Source organism: Centruroides vittatus, unplaced genomic scaffold, assembly GCF_030686945.1.
Source record: "Centruroides vittatus isolate TY-2023 unplaced genomic scaffold, ASM3068694v2 scaffold_386, whole genome shotgun sequence".
NCBI classification, from domain to species: domain Eukaryota; kingdom Metazoa; phylum Arthropoda; class Arachnida; order Scorpiones; family Buthidae; genus Centruroides; species Centruroides vittatus.
The window spans coordinates 7,079,705-7,093,775 of NW_027122706.1; the positions used below are offsets into that span (position 1 = coordinate 7,079,705).

At 27.3% G+C, this 14,071-nt stretch overlaps 1 protein-coding gene across 9 annotated transcripts in view; it reads right to left on the reverse strand.

Moving 5' to 3' along the window:
• Window positions 1–9,311: 9,311 nt before the first annotated feature.
• Window positions 9,312–14,071, reverse strand: part of LOC136988835 (uncharacterized) — a 163,168-nt gene continuing 158,408 nt past the window's right edge. For all 9 annotated transcript variants that reach the window (XM_067286798.1, XM_067286799.1, XM_067286801.1 and 6 more), the window contains 2 exons: window positions 12,090–12,261; window positions 9,312–12,012 (listed from right to left, as the gene is read on the reverse strand). In XM_067286798.1, the coding sequence (XP_067142899.1) occupies window positions 10,175–12,012; window positions 12,090–12,261 (2,010 nt within the window). In that variant the 3' untranslated portion in view covers window positions 9,312–10,174. The remainder of the gene's footprint in view (window positions 12,013–12,089; window positions 12,262–14,071) is intronic.

Genomic DNA, 14,071 nt, shown 5'->3' on the forward strand with positions numbered 1-14,071 from the left:
ATTATAGCAGTAAACACAGAGATTATGTCAATTCAGAGTAAAATTGAAAGGAATCAGTTCAGATAAACTTGAAAGGAAGTATGTGTCGTAAATCTTATTTATTGAATTATTTTATTATTTAATAACTTAACGAAATATCAGTTTAACATGTCAAATAATTAATAAAGTAAACATTGTAGGCTGCAGATAACATCACCAAACTTTCCATTGATGATAATTTTATTTATAAAAAATATCATTACCAGTTTTATAAGAGATGAAGATGAAAACATATAAGTATATGAAGTATAAAACTAAAAAAAAAAGCTAAAGAAATAAGGTTAAAATATAAAAATTTTAAATATAAAGATATAAACCTATTTTAACTATTTCCAGTTATTGTATTTCATATGGAAGTATTAGGGGAATACAAAATGATAACTCTCTTTAAATGTGTATGTGTGTCTATATTAAATAAATTTATTGTTGCTTTATATTAGGCATTCGATAAATATATATATATATGAATATATCATATACAGAATGGGTTATAATTTTATCGACATTTTACATAAGAGAAATTAAATATTAAATATTTTATTAATCATCTATTTTAGTACTTTTTCAATCTGATATAATAATAACAATTTTTATTCATCTATTGCTACTATCAATATGTAAAATATGTTTCAGTATGTTCTTAGCGATATAATAGAAGCTATTACGAAAAAAATGATAAATACATAAGTTACATAAGGAAAGTTCATTAATTTAATTTATATGTTAAAAAAATAATTAGTTTCCTAAAACTTTAAAAATACTGAATTGGAATTACAATCATAGAAACTATTGTGTTCACAGTATTTATAGAAAAACAAGCTTTGGAAGCAACGATGATAACTATTTCAGTAAATTATTTTACTTGTCGAAAGAATATCTGCGAGTGAAAGAAATTTGAAACCAGATTATAATATTTTAATATTAAATTGAAAAAGCGCTTCAGACGTCGATTGTTGGTGATTTTTGTCCTGGTGACAGTCTTACAGATGATACTCTTTCCTTAAAAGAAAATTTTAAGTTCAAAAGTCTTAAATGTGCAAAGAAAAAAGCCAAAGAGGTGTCAATACAGGAAACTGGAAGAGAGGTCTCGTTTAGATAGAATATTGGAGAAAACAATTCGATTTGATACTTCTCAAATTACTCTAGAAAATTTAATACCAAAATTCAACAAGTGATTTCAGCATAATAGAATCTCTTTCAAGTATAATAGATGAAAATACAGATATCAACAGAATTGTTAAAAGAAACCAAAAGTTTAAGAGAAAATAGTAACGAAAGTATAAAAACAGAAATAAACTAGGTTAAACTAGATACAGATGCAATTTACAATTCGCTTGTGCCAGTAAATATAGGTGGGGTATGAGTCGACCAAAATGGCTGCCACAAAGGGTATAGTGTGCTTGACAATGTACGAGAGTTACTTGTGTGTTGTCTTTTTAATAACTTTTCTTTTTGTAGTCAACACGTTTTATTCGCATTTGTATCCGACATTAATCCTAGTTGATTTCGTAGTTGTTTAAGTCACGATGATTACACTTTGTGACATTTTAGAATATGTGGCTGATCGAAAAAGATGTCTTACAGAAGGAGAGGAAATACTAAAACTGATAACTTCACATCTATCCAGCTCTTTCTCAGCAAACAATTCACTTCAGTTTCACCACAGCTAATTTTTCTGAGCTTAAAATTCTTTTATACGAATGTTTTCATTCTATCTAATATAGGCCATCATCAGGTTTAATATTATAAATGTTTCAAAATGGAACGTACCGTTTTCGAATATTTTACATATTTAAAATTAAAAAAAATAATTTTCTTTCAATTTATTTTAAAGTTAGTGTGTATATTAAGTAAATAAATAGACAAATAAAACATAGAAAACAAAGCTAAGTAGAAAGAAATGATTTAAGGGTTTTTAAGTGCCATTCTTTTTTTCTATTATGTATTTCCACGCTGTTGGAAGCGCATTAGCATCCATAGCATATAGGCAACGATTTTTCATTTTACTTTTATAAATTTCCACATTTTCCATCTCCAACGCAATGGATGGAGAGTGCACCGTTTAAATGACTTTAGCCTCTTCCCATTTTACAATCGTTCCTTCAGTCTGTGCCATAATTGCTAATAGTGTCGTGTCCTTTGTCGAAATTGTATGTATGTTCTCGCAGACGTACAGCCAGGTTTCTTCTAGTCACACCCACATAATCTTTTTCGATTCCTAACTGTTGATTTTCAAATGGAATTTTATATACCCCAGCTTTATCTTCCTTTTTTACGTTGTCTTTATCGTTCCGTAGCAAGCTACAGATATTAGGTGCTCTTTTATAGATCATTCTGGATTTTTATAAGAAAAAGCATCTGATACAACGTTGACAAACGACACAACAACACAATATTATCAATTATAGTACAGACTGAAGGAACGATTGTAAAATGGGAAGAGGCTAAAGTCATTTAAACGGTGCACTCTCCATCGTGTTGGAGATGAAAAAGGTGGAAATTTATAAAAGTAAAATGAAAAACCGTTGCCTAAATGCTATGGCTGCTAATGAGCTACCAACAGTGTGGAAATATATATTGTAATAGAAAAAAGAATGGCACTTAAAAACCCTTAAATCATTTCTTTCTACTTAGCTTTGTTTTCTGTTTTATTTGTTTATTTATTTATTTAATATGCACATTTCTTTCAATTTATTTTAAAGTTAAATTATTTTTTTGAATTTTAAATGTGTAAAATATTCGAAAACGGTATGTTCCATTTTGAAACAGTTATAATATTAAACCAGACGATGGCCTATATTAGATAGGGTGACACTTTCTATTCTAACAAACTACTTTATACCCATATTAGCCGCCATTATGTAGTTTGCGCTAATACTGCTAGGTGTCAGATCTATCGTTGGCACAAGCGAATACTGTTCGAGAATTTAGAATGCAATTTCAATTAATGAATGATCAAGTGAAAAACTTAGAAAAATGTCAAAAACTCCAAGTTAAAAAGCAATAAAATATAATAATCAAAGCAATCTATTATTATATAACTATTTATTACTGAATTAAATAATCTTAATCAAAATAATTTATTATTATTAATATATAACTATAAAATAAAAAACTATGGAAATGATTATCTACTTATGGAATTTATAGAGAATTGTTTAAATTTTAACCAAATTGAATGTGAAGATTTAAATTTTGAAAATATCGAATATACTAATTCAAAAGTAATTGAAATGACTCAATTTTTTTTTTAAGTCACTACTTTTCCAGACTAAAACGTTGAAAAAATTCAGTAGTCTTAAATAATATACAAATTTCAGCATACTTGACTAAAGAATCTCTAGAAAGACGAAAGTACCTAATCCTCGTGTTATACGAAGGCAAAACATAATGATCTTCAAATAAAACTTCGAGACGATTATTTAATATATGAGCCTTATAAATATTTATATACTGTATGTGTGTATATACATGATCATATGAAAATATTATCATATTAATTAAAAGAGAATTTGAGATAATTGATTTGCTAAAATAAGATAATTGATTTTAAAATAAAGGAATTTTGTAAAGGTTCATAATCATGTATGAATTGTGATTTACTCGCATCTTTTTCTTTCTCTTGTGTGCGGCCTGCGAATTTTCAAAAGTTTTAAATGTGGCCCTTACATAGAAAAAATTTGCCCATCCTGATCTATATCACCAAATCCTCAGAATGCTCTGTGTTACTATAAATGAAAATGAATTTCAGTAAAAAAGTTATTAATACAGATTCGATTGAATAAATATACAAATTTTACATATTATAACTTATATTAAATTACAAAAACATTTAATTTTTTTCTTTATAGGGGAATGAGTAGTAATATTCTTTACTATTCATTGAATAGTAAAGAATTGTGCGTAAAACATATTAAATAATTTATCGTTTACTTAAGGCAGTTAAAAATTAAAGTCTATAAGAAAACTGTCAAACTGGCAAATAAGTTTGTATTTAAAACAATGTTATTTTATTTTAATTTCATTAATGAAAGATTAAAATAAAATATTAGTGTTTTGATCTTTCATATCTTAATTTTAGCCATAATTCTTAAATAGGAAAGAGGACGCTAAAGATATGTCAGTACTTAAAGTGATTCGTTGATTCTCATAATCTCAAGAGAATCAACAGGAATAGTGCCGCACCTTTACATTGTGTGACACGTGAATAACCGTTGAAATCTTAATGATTTACGAAAGGGGTCGAGCCTAAGGTTAGGAAGATCCATTAGTTTGATGAATCATATTTGTCATTTATTAAAAATGACACAATAGTCGGTACATCTGGAAGGTTATAAAACAGGAGCTTCATAATGCAGTGAACTAATAAAAATAACATGCTAATTTTTCTTTCATTTTTATCTCATTATGGTAAATTTATAATAGTCTTGTATAGCTTAGGAAACAGTAAAAAAATTTTATGAAAAAGTCGAGTGTATCATACAAAATTTAAAAATAAAAATTCAGCTTATAATATAAATGGTCTATATTAATCAAAGATCCGTTTAAAAATAATTTTAATATATTTTTTAAAAATTTAAAAATGCATTTAATGGCCATGTTTTTCGAGATGATGGCAGATGTTATGGTGGAGCCACCTTACCGTATACTGTACATCACTGCGGTGCATTCATGCACATACATCACGATTAAATTTTACGTTTGGGGTTTATCGGTTTTTGGAGTGGGAGAATGGTGGAAGTGAGAGCCACTCCCTGAAACATCATTAAAATGCATTGTCATAAGGCATATGTCCTAAAAGTTTCAGGCTTATACAGTGATTAGAAGAGGATGAAATTTCAGTTGTAAGATTTGAGGACAATACAAAGCAAGTTAAATAAAAGTGCTTAATAGAAATGATTAACGGAAACATAAGTATAACAGTACGAATAATATAAAAATTTACATAAAAATGAAAAATAATAACAATAAAATTCGAATATGCATTTTTATAAATTATTCCATTATGAAAATATTTGCAAATGAGCAGAGAATGAATCAATATACATGAATATCTATTAGTAGAGTGAATTGAAAATTTATATTGACATCGTTTCGTTTAATCGTAATGAAATGTATTGTGTGGCATATTATCAAAACTCTAACATGTTAACTATAATTTTAATTCAAATAAATCCGTTTTAAAGCAGATGTTACTCTTTTACATTTTAAGTTATTAATGATAAGCATCGGTTTTACTCCCATCCTTTATTGGGCTACAATTTAAAAAAAAAATTGTAGACCTGTAAATTTCCACTGTCGGCTGTCTGTCCGTCTGTCTTTCATTAATCTCGAGAATGGAGTTAGATAGGTAAAAAGGAGACCAGATATGGAAACCTTAGGATAGAAGACTCCGATTAACTATATAAGACCTTCCGATATAAACCAAAAGTCATGTTATTTATGTTCAAATATTTTGCCCTGTAAGGAAATAGATAAATGACGGCATGACTCTGTTGCCAACAGGAAAAGTATGATGTACTGGGGCACAACACTACTAATTTCAGGTGGAGAGCACATATTTTAAATTAAAAAAATTAAAAAATATATTAAAAATTTCATCCCCGCATTGTGACGATGTCACAATAAATAACTGTTCGTTTTATAACTAAATGATCCTTTGCGATGATAACAGTAGTTTGAAAATAAGTTATGCTAATTTTATGTTAAGTTGCTTTGATTGTTAAGTAACATAGAGACAAAAAGTAGAGTGATAGATTTTTAAAACATCGTTAAATTAAAATAAAAACTTAGACCGGAAGACAATTTTATAGTAGGAAAAAAAATATATATATATATACACAGTACTTTCTTCTGAAGTAGAAATTAAAAGAGTTAATTCTGTTTATAAATGGAATATAAAAAAGAATTGAAATATTTACAAATTGCATGTGCAGTGTATAAAAACACCATGTCAAATAAAGACATTGTGAACGAATGTGCCGTAAAAAAGAAAAATGGTTCAAAGGGCGAGATATGAACTTTGCTATGTTTGGGCGTGTAGAATGAATGTAAGAGAATTTAGTTAATAAGGCATACGAAGGGAGTTGAAAGCAAAATGCAGAAAGGGAGGCCAGAAAAGGTTTAGTTTTGGAACAAGTATAAAATTTCAAGAAGTGTTAAAAAACCCTTCATTCTATTAGAAGAGAAATGCTAATGTGCTTGTTTAAATGCAATGCATTTATATTGTGCATTTAGATTCTTAATAAATTAAATTATTTCTTATCTTCTCTCTAAAAACGTAAATTCCTTGTTACTACTAGAATTTTTCTCGAATAATATATTTAAATAATTACATAACTATTGGCATCTAATTTGGGCAAATAAATAATAGTCTAATTATCCCACATATCATAAATTTCCAAAAAACTAACTAATCATGATTATGTCTAACCTTTCTACGTAGTATTTTTACATTTTAAAAATATTTTTATATTTCTTATCGGCTACAAATTATATTATTTTAAAAAAATTTCAATGTAACGTCCGTTTCAAATAACATTGATTAATTATGACTTATTTTGTCGTTTGTAAGCACTTAGCATCCTTTTTTGATTATAGTTAAAAAAAATGTAAATGAATGGATGTAATCCAAAATTCATTTTGCCTATATTTATAATAAGGAAATACTTCTTTAGAATAATTTAATGCTATTCATATTTGAATTCTTACAAATAATATCTGGTATATATGCTATATACATATTATAGGCGCAGAATTACATAATTATTCATAACAAATATAAATTCTTCCTAATAACGTAACGCAAAAATATTTGTATAAAGTTAAATATTCAGGATGAATATAAAATTAAAAGATTCATGTAATACAAGAAACATACTAAAAAAAAACTAGGTTTAAAGACGCTTTTTTATTTTTGTATTATACAGACTTTTAATTTATATAAAGTATTTAAACAGTATATAAAATACATTAATCACAAAATAATAATAGTAATAATAATAATAATTAAACATTGATTTTTTATGTTTTTTATAACCTTATCCACAAATATATAAGATTATAATTTAGATTTAGCTATTGTCTGCTAATTAAATTCTAGTAATATACTTAATTTTTATCACAATTTTTTAATTAATTCTGATAAATTATTACTCCAAAGAAGAGGAATAATCAAAGTTTACAAAATACGTTTTACATTTATCAGATAACGATTAGCTTAGGAATGCAACTACGTTTGCTTTCTTGTAGATGTACTATGGTGTTAAATTCTGCAAAAATTTTCAAATAAATCGTTCGCAAATCTGCATTTATTTTTATAAAATTCTCATATTTAACAGTATTTTTCACTATTTCAATTAATTAATTTTAGATAATTCAGTTCTATGATATGAAAACGCTCTCCTCTTCACGCCATCTGCAATTTTTTTTTCTGTAGTTTTGCCATCACTCAAGAAATATAGATCAATCAGTAAGAATAATATATCTTCAGTAACATTACAAATGAAATTGGCCCTTTCAGGAAAAAGTTTTGAATTGAAATAACGTGACTTCTGGTTTGCATATATAAGTCATATATAATCCTGCCCCTAAGCTTTCCATATTTGGTTTCAGCTTTCCTCTATATAACTCCTTTTTCGATATTACGGAAGGACAGACAACAGTGGGAATTTATAGTTTTACAATTTTTTAAATTGCAGCTCAATAAAATTAACGAGTATCAGATCTGAATGAACTGAAAAGAAAATTTTTGAAAAGTAAGGCTTTAAGAAAAACTTTACTAGTATTTTTTTGTTGGTTAATCATAGTTCCAAGATTTAAAATTTTCAACTTATATCGCATTAATCTAGAAATGTAAAATTTTATATACTTAAGCAGAACTAGAAAAAAATAAAAGAATTAAAAATTCAAACTTTTCTTAATATGAAAATAATGAGAGAATAAAAACTAAAAAAGTCAATAAACTGCATCAGCACTTCTGGAGTTAAATATGGTAGATAATATATTCGAAAAAATCTTTTAAAATATAATAAAAAATAAAAATGAAAAAATAATAATTCGCTATAGGCAATGATTAGAATGTTGGGAATATTAATTTATAAAGTTGCCTAATCGTACTACTTTTTTCCGAAGAGATAATTATTCCTTATCACTTTATGAAAGAGTAATAGTTTTATTACTCTTTCACTAATAATTGTAATACATCGAATAGTATTGAAAAAAAAAACCTTGTCCCCACATGATAACCAAATATTTGAAGATAATAAGCATCTTATAAATTTAAAAGCAGGCTTCATTAGTTATTGTTGAGTTTTAACATTTACGGATAATTTGTCACGGCTATACGTAAACGAAATACTAATGATCAAAAAAATGCATGTTAATGCCGATCTTTTATAGTACGTTAGCGAAATTTTGATATAAACGAGTAGAGATTAATTACAAAATTATGTTTTTAGCTAGAATGGTAATTTTTACAATAGACATTTGATGATGTGCGTGGCAAGTATCAAGTAGAAGAAACGTATTTCATTCGTAAATCTGTGTTAAGCTGTGATTACTAAAAAGATTATTTTCTTCAATAATAAATATATTCATGGAAAAAAGAAAAAATAATGATCATATTTAATAAATTTAAAATTCAGAAATGTTATTATTTTAATCGTTGTATTAGCATATTATATTTTGTCATATTTATATTTTATTTACAACCTCAAAAAAATATTTTGAGAAAGCTTCTGAATTCACTTTTTCGTTTAATTTTAGGCTTATTTTAAATAAAGTATTTTGTAGTGTTTAATAAATATGAATTTCTTCTAAAATTACGGATCTGATTCATGTTTCAATAAAGCAGAAACTGATACTAACTTTAAAAGTTAATTATTTTACTGAAAATCAGTAAAAACTTAAATTAAATGCAGATGCAATTATATTTTTCGTGTCAAAGTTATTTTAGAATATTTTTCAAATTTCATCGTATTTTATATAAATAAAATAAGGGTAATTTATTGTGCTTATTGAAAAAGAGAGTTCTGTACTTTGGCCAAGAATTTCACGCTTTACTTCAAAGGTTTTAACAAAGAATAATCGGTTCTTTGCCAAAATTATCGATATATTAATTCTTTTTTATCTAATGATTTAATTATTAGTCTTTGTTTTGTAAATTGAGTCTTAGTTAGCTATAAGTTAGGACTTTCAAATTTGATTTAAAATCGCATATTAATGTAATATGATATCATTTGTAAAATTCTATAAAATAACGAATCATAACGAATTCTTACTCTTGTTTATTAATAACATTTACTTTGTAAAAAAAATAATAAAACTTTACAAAACTGTTAGTTAACAACGCACAAAATGAGCTTGACAATGGCATAGAATTACTATGAATGCAGGAAGACAAGATGTATAATTACACACATATTATACAAATAAGCTAATTTGGTAATTATTCATATAGTCTCAACATGGCGCACCATGTCATTAAGTAGCAATAACTGATTAAATATCTTTTCGTTAAAGCATTTGGAATTTCGAAAGTATTTTATACATTGATTACTTGGATGTTTATACATTTATGAAACTCGGGAATAATTACAAAGTGGATGATAAAGCTTTACAATTAAAATAATGTGGCATGCATTTAACAACATTGGCACCTGAGAAATTATATGGCATATCACAGACTGAAGCATAATATTGTACTATCCCATATCGATTAACTGTTATTTGTATGAAAATCGGACTGATGTGTATTGTTTAAAAAGTTTTTCTTTAGTTCAATCAATTTCGATCCTCTATATAATGTAATAGAGAATAAAATACATATAAGAATGATCCTATCATTAAAATTTTTAGAATTTGATGTTTTGATAACAAAAAAGCATACATTTCCGTATTTAGGAATCAAGCAATTAAAAAAATTACACAACTTTCACTATTCTACTTTTCAACAATATTAATGTTGCAGATTTTAACATAGCTTCGATTAACTGATCTAATAATAATTTTTAAGCATTAGGTACTATATTAACCTGAGTTAAAATTGATTATATGGTTGATGATTCAAACCATATTTTAACCAAATAATTTATATACAATTTGCCACATTATATTACAGGTTTATTAAACAAAACTAAACAAATGATTCTTCTCCGGTTATTAAGGATTCGTTTCTGTGGCAAGAATCTCCTTTTGGAAGAGAGTTATTGGCATTTCTTCCAGTCCTTTTATCTCTTGGCGATAAAGGATAAAGAGGTGAATGCTGTCTGGAATTAGCTATGGAAGAAGAAAGCTGAGAATGTTGATCAGGAGTAAATAATGTTCTCAACTGTGCAACACTCCAATTTATTTCTTTTCTCCAGTCTTCGGGAAGATGATCCCTATCGCCTTGTCTGTAAGCTAACATATTCATTACCTTTGGCCCCTGATAATTCGATTGTCTAACAATCTGAGAGTCACTCACGTGAACAGGTGGATGATGCCGTAAACGATGAACAGGGCTATCACTATTACTGCTATGTAATGGAACGTGAGGTTTTGGAGGCACGGGAGGTACAATAGAAACTCTTTCGTCATTATTTAAAACAGTCACTGGAACCGCATGATGCGTTTCCACAGTTGTATTTGAGGTCTGACTATACATACGAACGGAATTTTCATATAACTGACGAGCCTTTGAACTCATAACCGTTTGATCATCTCTTATCTCCTCCGTTGATAAAGCATTTGAATTTTGCATGCCTCGTAGTAAAGTTTGCCTGTTAATAGTTTCTTGATAGCTAGGTGGTTCAATTGGTTTACCGTTGTCCGATAATCCTGGTGTTATTCTTGATGATGATCCCTGAGAACAACTTGAATTTTGAGAAGTGCATGATCTTTTCGATCTGTTTGAACCATACGAAATATGAGAATGATGGGATCTTTGACTTGTTTCCGACGACGAAGAACAAACACTGCTTACACGATTTGGAGTTTGATATAAACCATAAATATCTCCATGAGATTGTGCTCCTAATTCTTGAACGCGTGAATTACTACGTGATACATGAGGGGTACTACTACCATTTGACACAATAGATAAACTACTATTGTTATGAGAAAAATCAATTTCATCAATCTTAGAAGTCGATTGACTACGTTTCCAATCAACACATCGATTTTGATTGGCAAACCAAACAGCATGTCGATCTCGATGAAGACAATCCGGTGCACTTGAGGAAAGTGCTGATACCCTTTGACAAGATGGTGGAGAAGGAGCACGACGTTTCCTATGCATAACATGCTGCCTGGATGTTTCTTGAGGAATGCTAATTTGATGTAAACTTTCTTCCGACGCACTTCTTCGAAGAGGTGGCATAAGTTTTGGAGCATCAATATCAGAAATTACTGGCTGCCTGCAAAGTGCTCTTCCTCTCATTTTTCTATGTTTTACATTATTACTACCAGAATTATTAAGCTCTTGATGATTGTAATGGAATTTTTCATTTTCTACACCATAACAATATGAATGAGAAGGAATTAACGATGAATGCGTATTTATATCGTTACAATGATTTCTAAATTTCACTGCAGAATATGGACTTCCCACACCATTTTTTGGACGGTATTCCATCCCTTTTCTTTTTCGGACTACATCGTGACATGATCCATCAATACTTACACCACCACTAGATCTGGTATAAATATTTCCACATCCATTATCAATACCTGTCATTTCGAGATGTGGAGTACTTTTTGCAAAAGAAGAAATAGTTCCTTTAATCCTAAGTACGTCACTACTTGGAGACAAATCATTTTCTAGTTCCTCTTCTGGTGTGTACAACTGTGTATCACTTAATGTCAAACCTGAATCTCGGCTCAAATTTGTTAACGACATCTTTGCTTCACTTGGTAGCTTAGGACTATGGTCACCATCATCTAAATAGTCTCTCTCCAGACTATCTATAGAGGAATCATCTCTTCGATAATTTCCTAAACAATAAATAAAATATATTTAATATATTTTTATTTTATATAAATATTAAACATACAGGTTAGTTTCTAATTACCACCAATGTCCTGTAAACTGTGAAAACTATCTGATTCTTCAGCACCAGAATCTTGTCTTGAATGATCCCTCTCTGGCATTTCCCCAAACAAATGTAAACAGTCTTGTCCAAATATATCCGAACAATTTTCTATCAAATATGTAACTAATTTTGGGACTTTCTTTGTTATTTCCTATGAAAAAAGTGACGTTTATCATTAAAAACCAGGAAATAAAATAAAGTTTTGCTCATAAGATAAGATAAGATAAATGAATATATAGGTATCTTATGAGAATATCTACATTTATTCTTATTACAAACTAATAAAAAATTAACGTAATAGTCCTTAACTAAATAATTCGTATTCTAATATAAGTACTATTATTATATTAATTAGTTATTCATATATGCTGTATATATATGCAGTTGAAAGAAATATTTTATTTATGATCTTAGAGTTAATAAATTTAAAACAATATCCAGACACAATCTTCAAAATTAATAAACCTTAGAACAACTTTAACTTAGAACAACTTAGAACTATTGCCATAATAATAGAAAATTATGTCTACAATATGATCAAATATCAAATATATATATAATTATTGTAATGACTTATCTGTTTGGTTTATATCAAACCAATGAGTCAGAATTATTAAATTAATGATTTAAAAATATATAAAATTTAAAATTTTCTCATTTAGAAAAAAAATATTTTTTAACAAAATTCTGCCATTTGAAATAGTGAAAATATGAAAATCATATATGGAAAAAGCAGTGAGCTGTGTTATTTGACTTTATCAAAACCTTCTTTATAAGAAGTCAATTAAATTCACAGCTGTTCTACATGCTAATTGGATTAAAATAGTGCCAAAAATCACAACACAATATAACACTAACATCACTTTTCTAATTTTATACATTTATCAGCCTATTAATTTTTTACCTCTAATAAAAAAACACTTTTTATAATTCCAAACATAATAAATTATTTGATGATAATTTTTCTTTATTTAGGTAATACTAAATATCACTAATTTGTATGTTTCATAAACTCCTGAAAGTATAGTATCATGTTGATTGGATATTTTTATACTGTACTGAACTGTAATACTGTATTTGGATATAATAAGATATTTTCACGTTTAAAAATGTCTATAATAAATATTTTGCATTGTTTTTTTGGTTCAGTTCATATATTTAATATCTTGAATAATATAACAATTTAAGATTCTATTATAATAAAACAGATATATTTGATCAGTATAGACATCTTGTTGTAAGGATGCTCTTATAGTGCAGAAATATAGTTTTTAAAATATATACTGTATTTCTGCACTATAAGAGCATGCTCATGGAAATATGGTAAGTCATATTTTTATGTTTTATTAAATTAATGATATAAAAAAAATTAATAAAAGTGTTATTATTAGTGTTTATCCTACACTACATGTATACTAGTGCCTAGTGCTATAGACAAAATCAAGTCATAACAGAAAAAATGTTTTGTTCATATGATGTTTAAGAATTTCTTAATTGTGTGACTTGTTTAGTATGGCAGCTTTCTATAGTGTGGTATGTTGTAAAGCTCTACTAATGTTTCTATCTGTAATAATTTCAAACAGTAATAATATTATTGTTATTATTGAGCTTAAGCAATTGCTATTAATAACAATTAAGCTAACTTACATTGAATTGATATATTTAATAATTTAATCGAATCTAATTTGTATTAATTTATTAAATCTATGTTACATCATATTAAGTCTTACATTAATTAAAAATTAAATAACAAGATGTAATCAACATGGGCAGCAATTCTAAAGAACCAACCAATTCAGCTCCCAGTATTATTTTAAGTGGCACCATTTAAAATAAGGTTAAATATTATTAATAAAGTTGACTGCCCGTGGTAATCATTGTAATAATATAAGACTTGAAATTATTTATTTGTATAAATTTTTAAAAATAACTGACAAGAACTGAAATAATGTATAGTAATT